At 42.4% G+C, this 24,991-nt stretch overlaps 1 protein-coding gene across 1 annotated transcript in view; it reads right to left on the minus strand.

The window, feature by feature from the left end:
- KL (klotho) overlaps positions 1–8,750 on the minus strand; it is a 45,417-nt gene extending 36,667 nt beyond the window's left edge. The window contains exon 1 of the mRNA XM_061170639.1: positions 7,921–8,750. Within this exon, the coding sequence (XP_061026622.1) occupies positions 7,921–8,733 (813 nt within the window). The 5' untranslated portion in view covers positions 8,734–8,750. The remainder of the gene's footprint in view (positions 1–7,920) is intronic.
- Between the last annotated feature and the right edge of the window lie 16,241 nt (positions 8,751–24,991).

Here is a 24,991-nt window from a genome sequence, read left to right on the forward strand (position 1 = left end):
TTAAGAGAAGTCTTCAAATAGTCTGGGCTCACTTCTCCTGCTTCATGTCCTTCCCCTCCTCTCCCACCCGAGCTTCGGTCCCTCCACGCACTGATCCTGTGGCGTGAACTGCGCATTGCTGCACCTGGCCCCGGCTGCACAGCTGGTTCCCAGAACGCAGAGCCCAGAACGCCCTTCCTACTTCGGGTGTCCTCAGTCATCTCCACCGTCCGCAGCCCCTTGGTAAGGGCGATGGACACAGGCAGCTCCCACAGACAGCCCTGTTCTGCTCTGTTCCTCAAAGACCCACCCCCCTGGGGAGATAGAAAGGTCAACTTTTCCCTCTCTCTCCCCACCTTTTCCTCAAGTGTCAGAAGATAAAGAGGCCTCTCAAAGGTCACATTTGCTTTCTCAGAATTCAACCACATTCCTGTCTGCCCCATCGCAGTCTCCCAAGAATGAGCCCTGACTAAATGCCAGCTCCCTCTAATTCTTCTCGGAGGAGCAGCCATGAGTGTGAATCAAGTAGAAAATACTTAGGAAGAACATAGTGGCCTTTTCAGATATTTGAAGAGCTGTCTCGTCAAAAAGCAATTTGTTTTATTCTTTGAGATTTAGGAAGGCAGAGACAACCGCGGGTGAGTCCCATACAGAGGCAGGTTTCCAATCAATATAAAAGATAAAATCGAGTGGGTAACTTGAGAGGAGCTGGGTTCCTCTTGCTGCAAATAGTCGAGCAGAAGCTAGAGGACCCCAGGACCACTGCAAGGAGTTGGTCCTGAGAAGAAATCTGACCTGGGATTTCCCTGGTGCTTTCTAATTCTAACATTCTAATTATCAAATAGTAGTGCACTTACAGACATGGAAATAATATATTCTCACCATTATATTTAAACTTAATGTATAGTACTGGTTTCAGTTTGAGTATTTTATCAAACTATAAATGATACTGGTTCATGGATGATGTTCTGACATCCATACTTCAAACAATAATGTTATTAATAAAAGAAATCTACTCAGACTGGGGCCATGCAAGTTCACTAAATATTTATCTTTAGTCAATATATCAAATTATATCAGTCATAAATTTTAGTATATTTCCTTTAAACATCAAGAAAAGGCACTTGGTAATACGTTTTATGTAAAATAAATTATCTCAAAACTGATTTGAAAATCTTTAGTCAAATGCTGTTGAAATAATTGCAAAGACTCTATCCCACTGAATGAAGAAGTGAGGCAACAATTTCTAAAGCACTCGTCTAATTCCTTTCACCTGAACAGCTCAAGAGGATCACTTCTCAAACACTCTTGCTTTTATCGACAATAAAAATTCATACCTCACCTTTGTAGAGCTCTTTACGTTTTTCAGAACATGTCGACATACATGATTTTGTTTTAATTCTCACAATATATTTGAGAGGTGGACGGTGTCGGAGAGATGAATGCGTGTCCTTAATGACGTGTTCCCACCTGATTCGCCGAGCACACGGCTACGCAGCTGCAGTAATTCCCACGCTCCTTACACCACGTGACTGAGTCCTGCCAATGGGAGGTGAGTGGAAGAGATGATGCAGCCTCCAGGTCAGGCACTCACAAGGTCACGTTCTCCCCCTTCCCCTGTTCCCCTCCTCCCCTGTCCACGGGATGAAAATGGGGATATTATTTGCCTTGGAAATGTGCAAAGGTTACATACCTATCTGGGCAGAAATTTTTCCCCCTGCTCTTCCTCACTTTTTAAAACTCCTTCCCAGATACTGGGTAAGAAAGCAGACTGTAGGTGTTCAATTTAGAAGAAAGAAAAAAAGAACATATTGAAGTAAAATTATTTTACATCTATATTTATTCATTCATTAAAAATTGTATCGAATATTTCCTCTGCTCCAAGGACTGAGATAAGCACTAAAAATTTAAAAAGAAATATGATATGCAGTCTCTGACCTCAAGGAGTCGCATATGAGTAAATGATCCTCTCTGCCTGTTATCGCAAAATGGGAGGGTTTGAGCCAAGTCTTTGAAGGATAAATAAGAGTTTATCCCAAGGTAGAAGGGAGAAGAGCTATACTGATCCTTTAGATTATCTTTGTGCCCAGAATGTATCAAGATAAGCATAATCTACCTTTTATATGCTCTGTTTAAGTATAGATTACAAGTATCACTTTGCAGTTTCCTGAGAAGATGTAGATCTTGAAGGATTCAGTAACAGTATGTATTCTTACTTACCCACTCTTTATTTCTTGTCCTCCCAATTTTATTTTGTACTTTATTCTCTTCCTACACCTAAAATTTCCTGTATGCCTTAAAAAGATAACATTCGTTGAAAGAAAAGCACTTTTTGTACAAATTAATTTTAAGATTCTGGCTTGGAGCAATCATATTGTTTGAAAAATTAAGATAACTCAGAAGACTTCTGTGTGCCAAATTCATGACTAACTACACATTCCGGTAACACAGTTGTGCATTCATTCCTTTTGCACTTAAGAAATGTATATTGGCACTATTTGAATGCTTAGTAGTCTGTATTTTCCCTCTTTTCTTCAACTCGAAATAACTGACATTGTGAAACATTGTTATGGTTTTGAAATTATTTTATTAGTTCTTTTCCTATTTGTAAATTTTTTTCTTGGACTTGACTGTGACCTTCAAAAAACACTGTGTTCAATCAGATATTCAAAGAAGAGTGAGTCAAGCTCTTCAGGAGATATTTTAACCGCTTCTGGTTAAACATACCATTGAATTCAGTAGTCTGTAAAATACATTAACGTTCAACCCAGTTGATTATTCCAGCAATGTACCAAAAACATTTTAATGCGAGGAAAATTGGTAAAGTGCTTCACAAAAGTACATAGCATGTATAATTTAAACATGTATCTAGTAGGTAAATTGCCTCCACTATTACTTGGGGAATGAAAACTCAACCAGATAACAAAGCCACTTCCAATAAATGCTCCTAAAGCCAGCCAGGAGAATTTCCCCACCTCCCATTCTGAAAACTTTTTTTATAATGTTGCATAGTGACTGTAGATAGTTTTCAGTTGTTTGGAAATTTTTACAATGGAGTCATACATTTAATGATGAACCTTATATTTTTACTAAAAAATGTCACATTCTGCCCCATTATATTTACTGATCTTACTATCTGATTAGGATTTAGTACCCCCTGTCCCATAAGAAAGTGGCTAGAAAGACTGACAAAGAGAGCAGATCCTAGGAGCATCAGTTTATGAAGGCAGAGTCAGGCTGTTAAACAGCCAGAAGCCACTTACTGAGCACCTACCAAGGGCAAGATGGCATTTTAGGATAGATGAAGTGAACCTGGCTTCCTCACTTAAGGAATTACCTGGCTAGTGAAAGGAAGCAAATGATTAAATAAAAGGAAAAGTATGGTAGGAGGCATCAGAGTGAAGCATTGTGGGATTCCACAGGAGGAAGAGATGGCATTCGAGTGTGGAGCCAAAGGGAGCATGTGAGCTGGTTCTCGAAGAAAAAGTGGGATTTTAATAAATGACGGACTTTATCTTGTTCATACATAATGATATCCTTGAGAATATCCATCATGGCAAACTGCAAGGGGCAAGTGCAGAAGCAAGGACATCAGCTAGGAGGCTATTCCAGTGATGCAGGCAGAATCTGATAGGGGCTTGGACCTGTAGCTATAGATAAAAGAAGAAGTGGTTGGATTCTGTATATATTTTGAAGGTAGGTAGAGCTATAGGATTGGTTGATGGATTGAATATAAGATGTAAGAGAAAGGAAGAAGTTAAGGTTTGGGGCCCAACCAACTGAAAGAGCAAAGCTGCCATAATGGAGATGGGGAAAACAGGAATTTGTTTTTGGATGTTAAATGTGACATGCCTATTTGACATCAAAGTGGAGAAGGCACTCCAAGTGCTCCAAGTCTGGAGCTCAGAGCAGAAGTTCTGGCTGGAGACTCAAAATTTGGAGTCATCAGGACATAGAGTATTCAAAGAGTTCACTTGGAGCGAATCTAGAGAAGAGGTCCCAGGAGGGAGTACAAGGCACTCCAGTATTTAGAGGCAGAATGAAGAGGAATAAGCAAAGGGAACTGGGAACGAATCGCCAGTGAGCTGAGAGGAGAAGGGAGAGACAGTTGGGTTCTGGAAGCCAAGCTGAGGAAGTGCAGCAAGAAAGAGAATAGTGGCTGGAAAGATGCTGTGGACAGATCAGCTGAGACAGGAGCACTGATGTTCAATACCAGTCAGGTCTGCACTATACAAAATGCCCAAAGTAATATCTCCCAGCCCCACCTCCTTAAGTGAAACAAGTTGTCTTTTCCCACAGGTTCCCTTTACAGACATTTGCAAGACTCCCTGGGAGGCCCATGTTTATCTTCAACTCGGTCCTGGTCCTCTCAGAAACCCACGGGCAGAACAAAAACTCAGAGGCACCGCTGGAGCTGGACTCCCAACTACAGGCCTTAACACTAGTTCTTCAGGGGCCATCAAGAACCATCTTTCAAGAGCTATGAAGGCAGAGCAGTCCCTCTTCAAGTCAGAGAGGAGGTGTGTCTTCTTCCTGGGTTATACTCATGAGCAAAGCAGTCTGGATTCCTAGGGCTCTGCAGGGAAATCCTCCTTTCAGTTCTGGCTGTCAGTCTGTCTCTGTCTCTCTCTCACACATACACACACACAGAGGCTATTTTTATCAAGGTTTACCTCAGTACCAGAAACCCGCAAAAAACCACAAAGACTCCATTCTGAGCAAAGCCTCCCCACCTCATTATTCATCCTGCAGTTTGTCTGGCCTGCCTCCTGTCCTCCGGGGTAGGGGGGGCAGTGTTCAAATTTCCAGTCTCCCCAAGGGGTCTCCTTAGTCCACTTGTAAATTAGTGGAAGCAGAGAATGGGGCAGGGGAGGGGTGCTGGCCAGATTTATCCTTCACAAGCATCATATCCCCAAATGCAAATGAATAAGCTAGGGGCCCAGTGACCCCTACCAGTAATATCTAAGCCCTAGCTGAAATGTTCCATTACCAAAATGTTCCATTACCAAAATCTGGGGAATATGATTTATCTTTTCAAATAAGATCAAAACTTCCCTCCCCCCCCCTCCCTAACACACACGCCAAGAAAAAGTATTGAAATCAGAATGAAAATATCGCATATTAAATAATGAAAGATACCATTTTTGATCATGACAACTTATTTCTTCATAAGATACAAGAATGACTAAATTCCAAAGAAATTTGAAAGCAAAATTAATATTTTACAGCAACTATAATTATGTTTGCAGCATCAGCAAAACCAACTGTCCCCCTGTTACTAATTTCTTATGAACACAAAGTCCACTGCATTTCTTGGAAGGATGGTTAGTGTTTGGCAAGTTTTTGTGTAAGGATACAAAAATATAACTGGGAAGTTAATCAAAAGGCCAAGAGTGGGCACAAGAACCAAAAGCATGTTGACTATTTAGAATACCAGAGTAATATATGTGGAATTTGAAAAAAATGGTATAGATCTTATTTACAAAGCAGAAATAGAGACACAGACATAGAGAACAAACGTATGGATACCAAGGGGGAGGGGGTGGTGGTAGGATGAGTTGGGAGATCGGGATTGACATATATTCTCTATTGATACCATGTATAAAATAGATAACTAAAGAGAACCTACAGTATAGCACAGGGAACTCTACTCAGTGCTCTGCAGTGACCTAAATGAGAAGGAAATCCAAAAAAGAGGGGATATATGTATACGTATAGCTGATTCACTTTGCTGTATAGTAGAAACTAACACAATATTGTAAAGCAACTGTACTCCAATAGTAAAAAAAGATCAGTAGCTTAGAATCAAAATAAAATAAAATACCAGAGTACCAGAAAGCTCCTACAGCCCCAGTTCCTTATGTTATGTATGAAATGATCATGTAAGTGGCTATAACAATTGATAACTTTTGTACTTATACAGAGTTTATTACATGCATTCTGAAAATAGAACTCCTGTCATTTAAATCTAAAGTAGTAATTTTGCAGGAATGGTCTATTAGGTCCTTCAGTTGGTCCACATATCTCTTGTTTCCGGTACGAACTGAAATTTGCTTATGTTTTCTTTAAAAAAGGGGCCAGTTTTTCCCATAGTTTTTCTATCACCAACCATGAACAGGTGCTATTTAGGGTCTTCTGATTCCTTAAAAGGATTGACAGACTGAAAAAGTTTATTAACACTGCTCTAAAGTATCATAATGAAAAATATGTATCAATATGGAATCACTAAAATCACAAATTTTTTGTCAAACAAAGCCAACATTCTTTTATGACCTGTGGTACCAAACAGGTTTTGTGGAGCTGACATACAGTCTAATTAGCCATTATTACAACATTACCAGCAGCTCCAAGCAGTAAGTCAACTCAATAACCCAATACTGTTCTGCCTCAATTATCTATGGCTTCAATTAAAGTGTGTAGAAGTGGTCTTCATCTTGACTCTGTTCAAAATATGTGGTTTAATTCTAAATTTAAAAATAGGTCTTTCATCTTAAAAAAAAAAAAAAAAGGTTCTGAAGAACCTAGGGGCAGGACAGGAATAAAGACACAGACGTAGAAATGGACTTGAGGACACAGGGAGGGGGAAGGGTAAGCTGGGACGAAGTGAGAGAGCGGCATGGACATATACACACTACCAAATGTAAAATAGCTAGCTAGTGGGAAGCAGCCCCATAGCATAGGGAGATCAGCTCGGTGCTTTGTGACCACCTAGAGGGGTGGGATAGGGAGGGTGGGAGGGAGACGCAAGAGGGAGGGGATATGGGGATATATGTATATGTATAGCTGATTCACTTTGTTATACAGCAGCAACTAACACACCGTTGTAAAGCAATTCTACTCCAAAAAAGATGTTTAAGGAAAAATAGGTCTTCCAGTAGACCCACAAGTCACCAAAATGTGGTGCCAAAAGTTATACGTTTAAACAGTTTTATTAAAATGTTTGCACATATCCATAAAATATTCTCTCATGATACAAAATTCTGTACAAAGTGTACCAATAACTGAGATTATAAATGAACCCTCAAATCGATGAGACCTAATCTTCAATACTAAGTAAAGAAGAAAAAGGAGAAAGAATTATTTGGGGGACAACTTTATCATGGCACATTCATTCTTCCTGCTGTCAAAATTTATTAAGCCTTTTGCACAAGGGTGCTAAAATCAATTGTGTCAGCCTAATAATCTCATCCCTGAGGAATCCTTCCTATTGGAGAGAGCATCGTGCAAATACAGTTGTTGTAGGACCCAATCTGTATCACCCTGTAGTGGTTTCTGTATTTTATGGCTAGCTTTGTTTAAGATTTTATGAGAGGTCATCATACCCCTGCTGATTAAGTAAGGCTGGTAGATGTAGTGTTCAATCCTGCCACAGAAAGAACATCCAAAGACAGTTTGAACTCTGCTCTGCAGTAGATGCGATTTTAATACCTTCAAATTTGCTGCAGCGTGAACTTGTGCTACAAGCAAGACAGATCTTATTGGATTAACACTGAACTCATGACATCTCCACAAACTCTAGTAGAGAGTAATGCTATCTGCGTGGCTTCCGAACAAACTTGTTTCCTTTCTCATGCTCCCCGTGGCTGCTCGTAGTCCTCCCTATCTTACCTCTAGGAATTCCTCTACCCTCAGAGAAAGGAGCTCCCTTGTCTCACAGGAGAAACTGATTCCAATTTCTTTTGGACGATGGGCCCAAAAGGGCAATCACAGGCGCTCCCACTGCGGGGACTTCCCTCCCATTCCCAACTCCACGCTTTCCAGGGAAGTCCGAGATGCTCAGCGCCCCCCGTCCCCCCCCCGCCCCCCCCCCCGCCTCCTCCCCGGGTGTGAATCCCAGGTAACCTCACAGATGTGCTCAAATGGAGCCTCATCTAACCGGAGGTTCACGTCTCCAGTGGCCCTCTCCCTGGCGTGGCCCTCCGCCTGGCCCCTCGAACTCACCAGAAGGAGGTTGTGCGCCACCAGGTACCCGAGCCGCGGGCTGCCCTGGACGCCTGGGGCCAGGCGCCCGGTGACGTAGCCGTGCCAGGCCACCACGTATGGGTTGTCGATGGTGATCCAGTATTTGACCTGGCCGCCGAAGTGGCGGAAGCAGAGCTCGGCGTAATCCCTGAAGTGGTCCGCTAGGGCGCGGTTGGCCCAGCCGCCATAGGCGTCCTGCAGGCGCTGGGGCAGGTCCCAGTGGTACAGGGTGACCACGGGCTGCACGCCCAGCTCCCGCAGCCGCTCCAGCAGACGCCGGTAGTAGCGCAGCCCCTCCCGGTTGGGGGCGCCGGCGCTGCCATTGGGGAACACCCGCGCCCACGAGATGGAGAAGCGGTAGTGGGTGACCCCGAGCTCGCGCAGCCCCTCCGTGTCGCGGAAAACATTGTTGTAGCCGTCGCTGGCCACGTCCCCGGTGGCGGGCGGGTACAGCGACGGGGCGCCCGACGGCAGGCCGGCTACCGGGGTGTCGCCTGGAGGCGCCGGAGGGCGGTGGGTGAACGTGTCCCAGATGGACGCACCCTTGCCGTGCTGCCGCCAGCCGCCCTCCGTCTGGTAGGCGGCGCTGCCCACGGCCCAGTGGAAGCCGTCGGGGAAGGTGTCGTGGAAGAGCCCCGCGGCACCCGGGGCCGGAGGGTGCGCGAAGCGGGCCCAGGTCTGCGCGCCGTCGCCGGGCTCGGCGCGCAGGTGGCGGCCGCCCAGGACCAGCACCAGCAGCAGCAGCGGTGGCGTCCGCAGACGCGGGCGGCGCGGCGGGGCGTGGGCGGGCATGCTGCGCGGGAGCCGGACGCCGGGGCGCCGCGCCGCGCCCCTTTATGCCCGCGCCGCGCCGCCCGCCCCACGCCGGCGCGCCCACCCCCGCTTCCCCAGCGGGCCCCGCCGGCAATAATTACCCGTGGCCCCGCGCCTCTCTCCGCCCCGAATTGGGTGGGGGGGGGCGGGGGCGCAAAGGGCGAGCGGGAGTCCGCGCGAGGGGCGCGACCGCGGGCAAGGTGCAACGGGCGCCGCTCCCGGACGTCGGAGAAAATGCACCTGTTCTCTGCTCCCAGGGGCAGCTGGGGATGTTTCCGCGACATGAGTGCCCTGCGCGCCACCTTCTATTCGGCATCCGCGCGCGCTCCTGGAAGAAGCCGCAGAGCCGGGGTGCGTGGGGGAAGGAAGGCGGCCACCCAACTTTCCTGAGTTCGGCGCGGGAACTTTGCATGCCCTCGCGGGGTCCGCCCGCCAGGAAGCACCTGCTTTCTCTTCTCTCCCACTCGGAGGCCGAGAAGAGTAACTGACATTACTAGAGCCGATTAGGAATTGGCCGAAATTGTACTGGGGGGCAGGGTGGGGAGAGCTAGGTCGGAACTTGGAATGTTGGGAGAGAGGGACTTGTGGTGGACTTCCCCTTGAAGTGTGTAAGGAAGATGCTCCCGTGAAGAGCCCCCCCGACGCGCGCAACCTGAATGGCGGGTCCCGCAGGCCCCAGTCCAGGACGCCTTCGAGGAAGACAAAGGAGATGTATGGGATGCGTTGGAACTTTGCTTTCCTCTCCCTCTTACTGTTATCTTTTAAACATTTCAAACCAGTACTTGTTCTTTAATTCGATCGTGCAGAATTACTTGGTGAACGTCAAATGACAGTTGTGATTGTTCTTCCAAAAGAGAGAGAGAAACACCAAGGTTTGTACTTTGACTAGCTGTCATTAACCTCTATTATCCTTTGCATCTGTTTTTTGAATAATCACGTTTTAGCTTTCAGCTCTGGCTTGGCAAGTAATTTATCTGTGCAAACCTTGCACGCAGCTGGGCTGGAGTGGGAGGACTCTGGGTCCCTGATCAGTGAACGGAAAAGGGAGGAGGGGTTTAGCCCAAGCAACCTCTACGACAAAATAGTCATGACGTCTTTCCGGTTACCAAAGAGCCCTTTTGATAGAAACTGTGGAGACACTGTGTCCATTTAAGTGTGTGTATATCTGATCTGTGACTAACTGGGAAGTGGATGGTCTGGGCTCCACCTTTGTGATCTTGGGCAGGAAAGTCTCTCCAAGTCTTAGGATCCTTATCTATTGTATAAAATGGAGATGGCCGTGTCCGCCCTGCCGCCTTAGAGGCTTGTTACGCTCGAATGAAAAAATGTGCACACAGAGGACTCAAACATGGAAAGCCCAGACAGATGTAAGATCCTGCTAATATCTTTGCCTTCCTCTCCAGTACGATGTGCCTCAATCCTGGCGCACCTGCTCCTGTGATCAATGACTAAGATCCTCATAGAGGTAGATCCATTCTCATCTAGTGATCATCCCTGCACTGCTGTTTCATACAAACTTAAAATCAATAAAGTTTTAAATTTTGCAGATGAAATTACTTTTATTAATTTCCTTAAAATGTAAGCGCAACTAATTTATTCCAGTGTTTTATTAAATAGTCCCACCTCCAGCTAGCATATATTATTGTGGTTAGTAAGATTAAGCCATCAGGCTGGAACAAGACATTGCTATTCTGTTACATGTGGCATCTACATTTTTCAATAAATGTGAAATAACAAACAATGACACTCCAGGTATTAAAAAAATTATACCATGCAACCACACAGTCACACTCTCTTCCAGCTAAATTAAAAAGCTTCTATACCTGCATGCAGGATCACATTTCCCTTCTAGAGCTGAAGATTAGAGTGTCTGCTTCTTGCAGCTTGTTAAGTTTCAATTAGAAATGCTTCATGGGTCTCTTGGAAAACAGCTTAGGCTAAGTGTTCACTTATTGATGTATGGTCTATTTGCTCGGGGCAGATTGTATTTATTGCTACCTTCATTTAACCAACAGTTTTAAAAAAAGTGAGTGAGAGAGAGAGAGAGATATAGAGAGAGGGACTTTTAGAGCAGTGATTAAAAAGGACCAAGGTGACTGAATGCTTCATATCTGAAGCTTTTCTCTCTCTGAAGGGGACATAAAGCACATGTATCTCCAGTTGGACATCATAGCTTTCAGCATTTGCAGGGATGTCCCCAGGTGATAATGTAACCCAATGATAAAAATTACATGGTAATTAAACTTTATCTCCAGAACTTGCTGTTTATCAAGGTTCTGTTCATGGTTATTAAATTCTGGATTCCTGAAGTGTGAATAATTGCTACTGCTGCTTTGCATTTGTTCAGTTTTATTTTGGTTCTTTCACAGGCCCCTTCCAACATCTAAAATGTGGATTTCATTCAATGCTTTGTTCTCTCACATATAAGAGATTAATTACTTGCTGTGCTTTGAATATAAAGGTGAAGTTATTGATGCATCAAAGGAAAGGAGATTTTTTTTTGACAGAGGACAGATTAGTGGAGATCTTACTGACCTTTGTCGTGGTGATGATTTTCAACAACCTAAAGGTAGTCATCAAGGTGAACATCATCCTTCATCCAGTCCCTTCTCCCAGGTGCTCCTGGGGCCAGCGGAGCCCTCCCCTGCGAAGGGCGCACAAGGGGGTTTACTGATTCACATGGGCCCAAACAGAACATCAATGCCACGTGCTCTCAGCTCACCAGTCACAGACACTAGCTTCTCTGAGGAGGTACTGATATCATCGACACAATCTCTCTCAGCAACCACCATGGGCAAAGCAACCACGAGGAGCTCAAGACTTCAAAACATAGGCGACAGCCTCTTTCCTCAAAAACAGTAGTGGTTGGGAGAAACAGGATGAAGAAAGTTGATAATAAAGTTGTTTAGTTTATTACATTCAGTGTTAACAAATGACACCTATGACAGGTATTAGAGGAATTCAGAAGAAGGAGAAGTTACCCTATTTTGAGTTGACTGGAAAAGTCTCAGAAAAGACATGACAATATCTGGGGTTTAAAGAGTAAAACTTGCAAGGAGCCTGGGAGGCAACGATATGGGGAAACAAAATATGGAAGAAAAAAGTGTTCACAGTGTATTTGTGGTAAAAAAAAAAAAAACAAACAAAGTCTATTTGTGCAAGGAAATAGTGGACTGAAAAAGTAGGTAGGGATCAGACCATAAAGAGTCTTTAATAGGTTTTGTCATTATATCACATTGGAGCTTCTCCCTTCATTTACTCATTAAACAAACATTTTTGTGCCAAGCACTATTTTAGGCACTGGGAATGCAGCAGTTAACAAAATAGACCAACAACACTTGCCTTCCTCTCATATCACTCTCCCACTCTTTACTCTGTTCCAGCCACACTCACCTCCTGGTTGTCCTTGGAACTAGCCAAAATGGCTCCCAACCTCAAGGCCGTTCCTTCTCTCTGGAATGCTCTTTACAGAACCACCTGCTTCTCCTCAGTCAGGTCTTAGAGCAAAAGCCACATTCTGAGAGCAGCCTTCTTTGACCTCTCCATCCAAAATAGTTATTACCCCCAGTCATTCTTAATTACAGTGTCCTGTTTTATTTTTCTCATAGAGCTTATGACTATCTCAGATTATCTTGTTTGTTTACTTATTTCCTTTATCCTCAACTACAATGTAAGCCTCATGAGAATAGGCACCTGGCTTTTTCTTTGCAGTATCTGGGACACCTAGAATAATGCCTGCACATTGTAGTTGCTACACACATATTTGTGGAATGAATGAATGAAACCATTAGTAAGAGATGGCTGAAGCACATTGTTGAGAATTCTGGAGACACATCCTGGCTTACAAAAGAGGCTGTGATTGATCAGTAATGTCTGCCCTGAGCACAGGAAAAAGTGGTCATGACAATACCATATTTGACATCCTGCATATACATGTACTTTGGTGGGCAATGGCCCAAGCCCACTCTACTAAAACCTCAGATAGGTCTGATGCTACAATAGGAAAGAGCACACAAAGCTATGTCACTGTGGAATAGTTTAACTGCCAACATACCCACTTTCCCTGGTACACCTCTGACAAGCCCCAAAAGATTGAAAAGGCAGTGACACTAGGGCTCTGAGCTTCTCTGACCTGGCAAGTTCCTCATTCCACAGAGGTTTTCAGAGCCACTAAATATCAGGTGCACCTTCATGAAGAACTAGGAAGGCAGCAAGGCACCATTCCCACCTGCTCGTATCCTTGTTCTGCTTATTTGCCAGCAAAACAAAAGTAAAATTGATTTACAATCCAAGAGCTGACTTCAGAACTGTAAAGGCCTTTGTGGTCAGCCCAACCCAGGAGCCACAGAAAGTTTTTGAGTAGTGGAGCTACAAAGACAAAGAGAAAGATGCCTCAACTTATTTTTAAAAAGGGGCAATGTTCATCAGTCAATTGTTTTGTCAGTAAATTGAGGGGGAGATACTAGAACCTAGAAGATCACTTTGAAAGCAACTATAGTAAAGTGGATAATGAGTTAAGGAAGGCTTCTGCCTAGCATAGTAAAAAAAATGCAAAGAAAAAAAAGCAAAAGATGGGAGGCAATACAAAAGAAGACTGCATATGGGGGGGGTGAGTGAGAGGGAAAAGTAAATGATGGTTTAAAGGTTTTGAGCTGAGTTGAAAGTAAAAACAACACCACCATTGATATTCCTGAGTACATCAGGAGGTGTAATTAATTTTTGATAAAAGATGAATTCAGTGCTATGTTAAATTTGAAGTGTCAGTCAAATTTGTAAGCGAGGTTATTAAGCAAATAATTGGAGTTACAGCTTTGAAGCTCAGAAGGCAGTTACAGACTGGAGATTTGGATCAGAAATTTTGATGCCAGGACAGTGGATAAGATGAGGGCATTCGAAAAGAAACAACTAAAAACCAAGGGGCTGAGCCTCATCTCCATCTGTGGGGAGTGAATAGGGTGGACTAAAAAGAGAAGGAAAAAAAAAAAAAAAGAACCCACAGGGAGGGCCAGAAGTCCTAGGGTAATGTGTTTTTCAGGCTGAGGAGATGAGCATTTCAAAAAGGAAAGATGATCAAACTTGGTGAGAAAATACAACTGATCTAGAAATTAGATCATGTGGTGACTTTGGAGACAGATGTTTTAAGTTGTAACAGGGCTTAAGTCAGATTACAATGTAAGCCATTAAATGAGAGCCTGTGCGAGGTGAAAAAATAAAGGGCCAAAGTACATACTCTTCTGACAAGTTGGCCAGGGGAAGGGAATGAGAAAGGATGGTCACTTGAGGGGTTCACAGAGTTCAGAGAAAATATTTTCAAGATGAGGAACTCTGCACGTATTTGTACACAGAGGAGGAAAGGTGAGGGAGAAGGAAAATTGGAAGTTTCAGGAGAAAGATGAGGTAAGCGTACAGCACCAGCTGTGATCTAAGGCAGCTGATCGTGGGCTTTTAAGGTCCCAAAATATTAAACATGGAGATAGTAAGAAGAGCAGATAAACAAGAGCATGCAGCTGGAATGCTGGAATGGTGGAGAAGGAGCAAAGGCTAGGTGTGGTGGGCAAAAAGCCACTAAAAAGGCAACAAAAGCTCTGTGAAGTCTTTTTTTTCCAACAAATATGTATTTTTTTAACTTTATTGAAGTATAGTTGATTTACAATGTTGTGTTAATTTCTGCTGTACATCAGTGTGACTCAGTTATACATATATATATTCGTTTTCATATTCTTTTCCATTATGGTTTATCACAGGATATTGAATATAGTTCCCTGTGTTCTACAGTAGGACATTGTTGTAGTCTTCAAGACAACGGCAAATGTGTTCCCGGGAAGCTGCAGCTCTGCGGAGCTCTCTGGAGCTAAAGTAGACTGTGGAGACACTAGATTGCGTAGTGTGTGCTTCTGACATTCCTGGAGCAGGGAGCCTGAGGGCTCAGATCCGGCATTTCCCACTCGGCCCCTTATCCTCCTACGTAATACCACTGCTTCCTTAGCCTGGAACTGACTTGCACACCAACTAAACATGTCCTGACACAAAGCTCACATCTAGCAGCAGGGAGCATGGCCATCAGGGACTTAGGGCATTGAGCTGCTGGAGTCAAGATGCTTCTACTCCCTTTTTTTTTCCACAACTCCCCCCAGTACAACAAGGAGAGACATATCTATTTCAGTGAAATAGAGAGAGGTTAGTGTACATAAAGGAAATGAAGATGAAGGACTGGTGGGTGGGTTAGCTGAGGGAGGAGATGCATGAGAACGAAGATGGCTTACCTAACATCGCTCCAGAAAGGCTCAAGAGCTGAGATACTCTGAAAGGAGAGGAGCAGCTGGAGGCCTGAAAAATGGAGCAGTTAGATCCCAGTTTTCCATCCTAAGCACAGTCTGGCTCTATTCATCCCCTAGCTCCACAGGAAACTTACTGTCTCTGGAGAAATGACTCCAAAGAGGCTACAGCCTTGGGAACAGCATACCTGGAGAAGAGCATGGGTGAGGCATGGGACTAAAAAGTAAGAGAGTAGGGGCTTCCCTGGTGGCGCAGTGGTTGAGAATCTGCCTGCCAATACAGGGGACACGGGTTCGAGCCCTGGTCTGGGAAGATCCCACATGCCGCGGAGCAACTAGGCCCGTGAGCCACAATTGCTGAGCCTGCGCGTCTGGAGCCTGTGCTCCGCAACAAGAGAGGCCGCGATAGTGAGAGGCCTGCGCACCGCGATGAAGAGTGGCCCCCACTTGCCGCAACTAGAGAAAGCCCTCGCACAAAAATGAAGACCCAACACACCCATAAATAAATAAATAAATAAATAAATAAATAAAATTTAAAAAAAGAAAAAAAACTAAGAGAGTAAATCAAATTCTGCATAGCTGGCAGGGGGACCCTCAACTCTCTTTCCCAGGCCAGTTCCAGGACTCCCTCAGAGCACCTGGTAGTAACACTCCATCTATCACAAGCCCCGCCTATGCACACAAAGATTCCAGACAGTTTCCTAGTGACTCAGTCTTAAATATAAAGGAACACAGCCCAGAATCACCGGATAGATGAAGGGAACCTCTTCATGGAAGAGTACAAAAACCATCATTAATATTTTCAATTAAGAGAAAATATTGCATCTATGATATAAGAAGAGGGTAAGGATAAAAACAGGAACAATACAGAGCCAAAAAAGAACTCTTGGAAATTAAAAATATGGTGACAAATAAAAATTTTTAATTGGCAAAAGTATTGGAAAATAAGAAAATCTCTTAGAAACTAGCACAAAAAAATAAAGCATTGGAAAATAGGAAAGAAAAGTTAAGGAAAATTTAGTAGATCAAACAACCGACTTATAGGAGTTCAAGAGAAAGAATGGAGAAAACAGAAAATGTCTTAGAATTGAAGGACATGATTTTCTAGTTAAATAGGTCTAAGTAGCACAATAATGATCAAAGACCCAAAGTAAGGCACATCATTGTAGAACTTCAGAATCCCATAAGATCTTATAGTCTCCAGAAGGAAAAAAAAAAGAAAAACAAGAATCAACATAGCCTTGGACTTCTCAAAAGAAATATTGAAAATTAGAGAACATTGGAGCCATGCCTTCAGTATTCTGAGGGAAAATTATATTCAACCTGGAATTATGTACCCCACCAAACTAATAATCATGTGTGACAGCAGAATAGACAATTCAGACATTAAAGATCTTTTAAAAAGTGCTTTCCATGCACCTGAAACGATAAAAATAAGTGCTCCACTAAAATAAGGAAGTAAACAAAAAAAGAGAAAACATGGATTGCATGAAACAGAGGATACAAGGCAGGAAAAATACAAAGGAAATTTGTAGGATTGTAGCAAAAGGAAGCCTCAGGATGTAGCCAAGTTAGAGCAAAGCATTCCAGACAGGAGCAGGAGAATAGAGGGCTTCAGGAGGAATGTCTCCAGGAAACAAACAAAACACACCAAAAGGAACAGGAAGGTATCTGATAAACTTTGTTGAGAGAGATTTTACAGGGTTTTAGGAGTGAATAAGAGACTTAGCCAGAGATCTGAGGTAAAGGGTTTGAGTTTTCTGGACGACATGTAAAGAGCTTGGAAGTCATCACTTCCATCCTCGCAACAAGAAAAAAACTGAACGAACTGAAAATCAATGGCTCTTCTTAGATGCATCAAAGAAGTGAGGTCACAGGGCAAACTGCTGCCTTGAAAACTGGAAAGACAGACAGGCACTACAGAGGAGCACAGCGTACCAGGAGCAGAAGCCCACAGCTGGAGCCAATACCAGTAGGAAAACTTTAAACTGTAGCTGACACATTGCTGGAGATTCAGTGTGGACAAGCTTGAGAGTTAAAAACCCTGAGGGGCCCAACTTTAAGGGCCTCTCAGTTTTGTCAATTTTACCTGCATGAGCCCTACAGGATTCTCACTCTAAAATGGAGAAAAATCCCCTCATGCTCCTGGCAGGAGAAGGGGAAAAGTAACCATTCTAAAATGCACCCATAGCTCTCTGTTCTCCTTGAAAAGGCCTGGCCTCAAGGGAAACTGTTGTACCAGACCCTAATCAACCTGTGGGGTTTTTTTGTTTTTATTATTTTATTTATTCATTTATTTTTTTATTGAAGTATAGTTGATTTACAATGTTTCATGTATACAGCAAAGTGATTCAGTTTTATATATACCTATACAATACATAAATAATGTATATATATTATGTACATATATTGTATATATTCTTTTTCAGATTCCTTTTTTTTTTTTTTTTTTTGGCCATGAGGCTTGTGGGATCTTAGGGATCTCAGTTCCCCAACCAGGGATTGAATGCAGGCCACCGCAGTGAAAGCCCGGAATCCTGACCACTAGACCACCAGGAAACTCCCTAGATTCTTTTCCAATATAGGTTATTACAAGATATTGAATATAGTTCCCTGTGCTATACAGTAGGTCCTTGTCGTTTATCTGTTTTATATATAGTAGTATGTATCTGTTAATCCTAAATTCCCAATTTATCCCTGCCCCCCTTCTGCCTTTGGTAGCCATAAGTTTGTTTTTTATGTCTGTGAGTCTATTTCTGTTTTGTAAATAAGTTCATTTGTATCAACCTATAGTTTTACCACAGCCTACCAACCTGGAGGACAGGAAACACCCAAATCCTTCTAGATTTTGACATAGAGAAAGAGAAATACCCAACTCAGGTTCACTAATAGACTGAGATTCAATCACAGGGCCACACAATGATTCCCTTCTCCCACACCTCACCACCACATCACTAGGGCTCCTGTATAATAATGGGGGATTACAGCTAACAGAACTGCAAGCCTCAGACCCTATTTAAGAAGAGGTCTCTAGGGAAACCCAAAGACAATAGGAGAGACAAAACCAAGGATGCTAGAGGAAATTTTAGCCTCTGATACCACAGCTGCAATAAGTAGTAAACACAGCTTAACTCCTAGCCAAGTAAACATAAAACATCACAATAAAGACCTATTTACCTCAGTTCTTTTGACCTGACACATCACGTCCAGCTTTCAACAAAAAATTAAAAGGCATGCTAAAGGGAAAAGAAGTGCAGGCTGAAGAGACAAGGCAAGCATCAGTACTAGACTCAAAGAAAGAAAAAAATAAGGAAATTGCTTCTCCAGGAAAAAAAAAAAAATTGTATGATAAAAGAAATGTTATCATGGTACACTACCTTGGACTACTTGGCTCAGCCGTGAATGAACTTTACATATTTATGTTTAATATAAATCTTATAGAGAATTATGATTATAACATACTGGGCAATTACATGAATAATTCAGGAGAAAGTGGTACATGCATATTATTTTAAAATGTGGAGGGGAAATGCCAAGAAAAAACACCTAAGAGTTGAAAGGGGCAAAACCAGGGGATTGATGATTTTTTTTTTTTCCCATGAATTTGTTTTTATTTTTATTGGGCTATAGGGGATGGGTTGGGAAATATCTCTGTAAGTTATGCCCTACTAGGGAAATGTCCATTCTAATTTTCCTGGGATAGCTTTTGGAGCTTTTTCTTTTTCTTGGAGCTGCTGCTCTTGCTGGCAGCAGCCTCTTCAGGTCCACTGCTGAGAGGCTCCTCCTTGGAAGAGAATTTCCTCTTTTTCTTGGGGACCCTCTTGTTTCCTGACTCTTCAGGGTCACTATCTGGTTCCTCTTTGGGGAAGCATCTCTTCCTCTTGGTAAGACTTCCACTGCCAGCTGTCTCTTCAAGATCACTACTAACCAGCTCCTCCTTGGAAAAAGATTTCTTTTTTTTGGGTTTGGAGGAGACAGATGGGTCTTCCATTCCATTCTCCTGAGGAGCCTCCTGGGGCTTTTGCTTTTTCTTCTTTTTGGGTCTTTCACTTGTCTCCTCACATTCTGATTGATGATTTTTTAATAAAACCTTTCAACATTATTTGACATTTTTATTTGTATGCAAATTAAAGGACATACATGTCAATGAATTTTGGTCCAAAGTGAAGAAGGATTATATCTTTTTGAGATGAGAAAGAAAGAGAGGTGGGTAGAGCTACAGAGAGATTCGGAGGCAGAGATGAAGGTATAGAAAAATAAGTTTTGAGGTGAGAGGCTGATGGGGTGGGGGTGGGAGGGGTCAAGGGAATGACATGAAACTAAAAACTAATGTTTTATATCTTCTAGTAGAATAGACATTTAAGTCAACTGCTGAGAGTGAACAAGCTGGGTGAATATGAAAAATAGGAAAAGAACTACTACGGTGAATTTCCTGAACAGTCAACAGAAGATGACGGAAACATCACTGAGCAGCAGCATTGAAGCTACACAGCATGCATTTCAAAAGTAACTATTTTCATAAACCACATTTATCTCAAATACCTGATGCAGTATTTCAGGTTGTCTATACGCTTGTGTTTAAAATATACAATTTTGTGACCTATTTCTCACTGAGATCACACAAGAGCCATACTCTTCCTATAGTACAAAACCAAGCTCACTGTTTCTTTGAATATGGCCAGTCTCTTTTGTTGACTGGGACTAAGGTCGGCAGTTCAGAGCTTTGGGTGGCCCAGTTAGCATCCATCTGGCCCACTCTCACAGATTGCCACCCTGCCCCTGGCCACAGGCTTGAAATTGGCTTTCTAAGTCATCAGGGGCATTGGTTGAAGCAGAAAGTGAATTAATTAGTTGAATGCATCACCAGCACAGAAAAATGACCCAAAATGCATCACTCTCTGAGACTAATAAAATTTGGGTACAGGATCTGAGCTGTTGACCAAGTGACAGCAGAGTTGCCTACAAATCCTCATCCCAACAGTATTGATGTTGTACCTGCACTATTTTGTCCATCTCTCTCTAAACAGAAAGCCTAAAGGTCTTATTTTTTCAGCAGGGGCCTCCAATGTGGCATTTTGATCTTTATAGCTTGCCTTCTACAGTATGAATTCTGTGATTCTAGCTTGGTTCCTCTTCCTCTTGTTTACCATCTCTAACTCCTAGTCCTTGGCCCTCCATTCATCTTCCTCCTGACACCCTTCTTCTGAGAGCTCAGCTAATCCCTGGCTTCAATTGTGAGAGTGATTCACAAATTTGGGTCTCTCTACTGTGACTTCATCCCTGCCCTTTCACTTCACACCTCCAGGGCCTGCCCAGCATTTCAATCGGAAAATTTCAAGCCTCCATCTCAAAGTCAACATGCTTAAATTGGCGATGCACACAAGGAGAAAAATCGGATACAGTATAAACAAGAAAAATATTCAGCAGCATTTGTGATAAAAGAAATGTCAACTGTGTCAAGAAAATTGTGAAAAGAAGAATAAGGGAAGAGTTTACACTAATATAATCAAAGCAATATATTGCTGGAATACGAATAGTGAAGAAGCAGTAAAACATATTAGAATGTACAAAATAGCTCTGGAGATACATATATATATACAGAGAGAAAGAGAGAGAGAGAGATCTGTATGTCTATATATATCTATATATGTAGTAATTTAACAAAAGCTGAAACTTAAGGAAAGAATAATTTTTTTAAAGCCTGAGGAAACTGGCCACTCATTTGGACAAAAAATAAAGTTAGATTCTAAATTCATACCATATTAACAAAACTGTCCCAGTGGATTAAATAGCAAAATGAAAAAAATATATATTAAAATACTAGAAAATATTTAGGAGAAATACATAACATTTTTATAATTTTGTGATGAAAGAAGCCTTTCCCAGCCTGAAGCAAAACCCAGAAGACATAAAGGAAAAGGCCAACAAATTTAACTATATGAGTAAAGCCACTATTTAGAATTAGTGTCTTGTCAGAATCGATCTAGAAGAAAATAATCACAAAGAGTTAATAGCTATAATGTATAAAGAGTTCCTGTAAATAAATTTTTTTAAAAAAAGAGAATCCATTCAGTGTGAAAATCACCAACAGAAATGAACAGGCAAGTCACAAAGGAAAAAAATTTAAATGTCCAATAAACATAAGCAAACAAGAACTACTAAACTGAGAGCAAAAGAAAATTTTTAAGAGAGACCATCTTTTATCTAAAAATGGGGGGAAATTAACATTTAGTGTTAAGAGTACAGGAAAGTGCATTTATATACTACTGATGAAAATGTAAATCTTACAACTTCGGAGGAGGGTAATTTGTCATCATCTATAAAAAAAAAAAACACATACCCATGGCATATGATCCAGAAATTCCACTTCAAAGACTCTATCTTATAGCAATAGTAGCAACAAATGCATAAAGATATACGTGCACACATGCCCAGTGTAGTGATGTTTGTAACAGCAGGCAATAGGGAAATCCCCCATGTCCGTCAACAGGGCAAGTTACATAAATTGTGCTACAAATTTAGATTTTTTAAAACATCTCCTGGTTGAAGATACTTATGCTCTGAGGCAGGGAATCAGGAGGGAATTTTCTTCCTTTTGTCTTTACTCTATAAATACTATCTCTCCATCCCTTACCCCAGAGGAGAAAGCAAAAGGAAAGGAAGAGAGAAAAAAGGAAACACGTCAGCTAAATAATCGCATTAGGATTAACTCAGTTTTGTAGTGCCCGTGGGCACAGTGGCCAACAAAACTGATGCTATGCAAATGGAAATGACCCCTGATCTCTCTGAGTCTTTTCTTCTCTCTAACTCTTTTCTTTTTCAAATTCATTTACCTCCCAGAAAAAAAGATGTGATATAATATAAAGGGGAATTCCAAACATGGAACCTGTATTCTGATAAAGGCAACATCAAAAAAGAAGGAACAGTCTTGAGGAGTGGATGCTAATCACAGAGAAGGGGCAGCGAAGGAAGGAAGCAGAGGGAAGCCAGGTCTCAGCTATCATTCCCAGTGGGCATCTAGTCCCTCCTAGAGATGCTGGCTCCCAGGGCTTGGCGGCAACAAGAGTGGGAGTGGTTTCCGGTTCCTGGAAGCACAGCCTCCACGGTGTTTTGAAAAGCATCCCAACCATTGTGTGAGTGACTAATATCCTTTAATAAAAAAAATTCCTTTTCTGCTTAAACCAGCCAGAGTGCGTTCTGTCATTTGCAGCTGACAGTGACCAATATACCTAATCATATGACTTTATCCAGCCTGGGACTCCACCTTTATCAAAAAATAGAATCTTGGACTTGAAGGAAGCTTTGGGGTCATATGACTTAAACTCCCACCGGTGTAGGAGTCTCCTCTAATCCTCTCAGTCTTCTGCCTAAACATTCTCTGTATCAGGGAAATCGCTACCTGGTGAAGACACTTAGGAGAAATCAAATGTGATCCCTTCCATAGAATCTGCCTTTTTGCACCTTCTACCAGAGGGTCTTAGTTCTGTCCTCAGGAGCCACACAGCCTCTGGCTTAGAGCAGCAGCATTCTTTGTGGTTTGGAGGAAGCACATGTGTCTGTCTCTCTGATCTGTGCTCCTGTGACATTTTATCTAGTGAACTTCTCAAGGGCTTGGTGCCCTCATGCCTTGCAAAGTGCTCAGTAAACACTGGTGGAATGAATATACAAATGAATGGATGTTTATATCTCCCCTTAGGTGCTGTAGCAACTATAGTATGATTGAGCTTGTAATCAATCATTCTTACAAAACTCCAAATTATGGTCACTGAAGTACCGGTACCCAGCCCCACTACTCATGGCGGGAGGAAGGGAGAGGCTACCAGCACGCTTGCAGGAAGCATGACCTGAGGATGGTGTTAGAGGAGATTAATGATAAGTGCTGAGAGGGCAATACTGTGGTACAGGCTACAAGGTATTTTGAGACTTGAGAGGCCTGAAAAGCAGAAATAGGAACGAAGTGGGAGATGTTACCAGCTCACAATATACAACGAGCTCACTGAAGCTCCATGGGAAGAGAGCTGAAGCAAGAGTTCAGGGGAGCTGACCTGGGGCTGTCTCACCAGATCGGGGGTGGGGAGCTTCCACCACCAAGATCCTCTGGGAACAATTAACCACTAGAATGCCAGAGGTGAGGTCAGTCTGGCCTGACCTAGAATTAAATGTACAGCAACCAGACCAAAACCTGAAATTTATTTAATATTCCAAAGGGTTTATTCACTCATTCAACAAATATTTACTGATCACCTAAATGATAGGCAGTTATATGGCACCCACAATGATGTGTACCTTCTAATTCCATATTCCTATGAATATGGCGAAGGGACTTACAATCCAAAAGGGACTTTGCAGATGTGAGTAAGGATCTTGAGAGAGAGATTATCTTGGATTATCTGCATGCTATGAACGGAATTGTGTCCCCAAAATTCATACATTGAAGCTCTAACCCTAACGTGATAGTATTTGGAGATGGGGCCTTTGGGAGGTAAATAGATTTAGATAAGATTTTGAGGGTGGGGCCTTCATGATGGGATTAGTGCACTTATAAAAGACACATTTCTGTTGTTTAAGCTACCCAGTCTAGGTATTTGGTTATGAGGCAGCCCAAGCTAATACACCAGGTGAGTCCAGTGTAATCGCAAGTGTCCTTATAAGGGAAATATGGAGGAAGAGAGCAGAATCAGAGACGATGTGAGGATGGAAGCAGGGGTTGTCCTGAAGCAGGGCCATGAGTCAAGGAATGTCAGCAGCCTTTAGAAGTGGAAAAAGCGACGAAACATATTTTTCCCTAGAACCTCCAGAGAGGGAACACAACTTTGCCAACATTTTACTATTAGAGCTGTAAGATAATTAATTTGTGTTGTTTTAAGCCACTAAATTTGGGGTAATTTGTTACAGCAGCCATGGGAAACAAAAACACCTACTACATGCCAGGCATTGTACTATGCATTTGGTATAGAGCAGCGAACAAAATAAACAAAATCCCCATTCTCGTGTGACGTACATTCTAGTGAAAGGAGATAGAAAATAAACAAAAAGCATATTAAGTAAATTGTTTAGTACATAGTATATTAGGAAGAGATACATGCTATAGGGAAATAAACAGTCAGGAAAGAGAATGGCACTGCCAAGCTGGTGGGACTGGTTGCAGTTTTAAAGAGGGTGGTCAGGCTGAGCTTTGTTGAGAAGGTAGCATTTCAGCAGAGATTGGGAGGAGGTGAGAGTGAGCCATGAATATATCTGGACAAAGAATAAACGACACAGAGGGAACAGCCAGTGAAAAGGGCCTCGGTTCAGGGTGTGCCTGACCCATTCAGGATCAGCAAGGAGGCCATCAAGGCCACAGCAGAGAACGCTGGCTCTTTCTCTGAGTACGATGGGAAGTCGCTGGAGGGTTTGAGCAGAGAAGCGACATGAACTCATGTAGCTTCTAAAGGATCGCTTTGCCTGCTCTTTTGGGAAAAGATGGGAGGTAAGGGGGCTGGGAATAGGCTGGTTGGTAGCAGTGGAAGGAGAAAGAGTCAGATTCTGGATCTATTTGGAAAGTAGAGGCAAAACATTTCCTGACAGGTTAGATGTGGATATTAAGGTTATTTCAGTTCTTTTGCTACATTCAATTCTTTTGCAATAGCTATTCTTGTAGCTAAATATTTGTTCACACTCACAATTCTTTCTTTTATTCATTTATTTTCCAAATACATATTGAGTCCATGGAATCAAAAATGAATAAGAAACCATCCTGATCCTCAAAGTTCATACAGTTTAGGGCAGGGAACAGACAAGTAAATAGACTTAAACTTACAGGGTGAGTGGTAGACTGTAATTCTCTGATTCCCTAGAATATTGTACTGTTTAGATTTTAACTTAAAATGTATATCCTCAATACTTGGTAAAATATCATGATGATTTCTTTAGGTTAATTTTTAGAAGTGAAGTTGTGATTCAACGTTTTAAAGTTTTCAATC

Source organism: Eubalaena glacialis, chromosome 16 (assembly GCF_028564815.1).
Source record: "Eubalaena glacialis isolate mEubGla1 chromosome 16, mEubGla1.1.hap2.+ XY, whole genome shotgun sequence".
NCBI lineage: Eukaryota > Metazoa > Chordata > Mammalia > Artiodactyla > Balaenidae > Eubalaena > Eubalaena glacialis.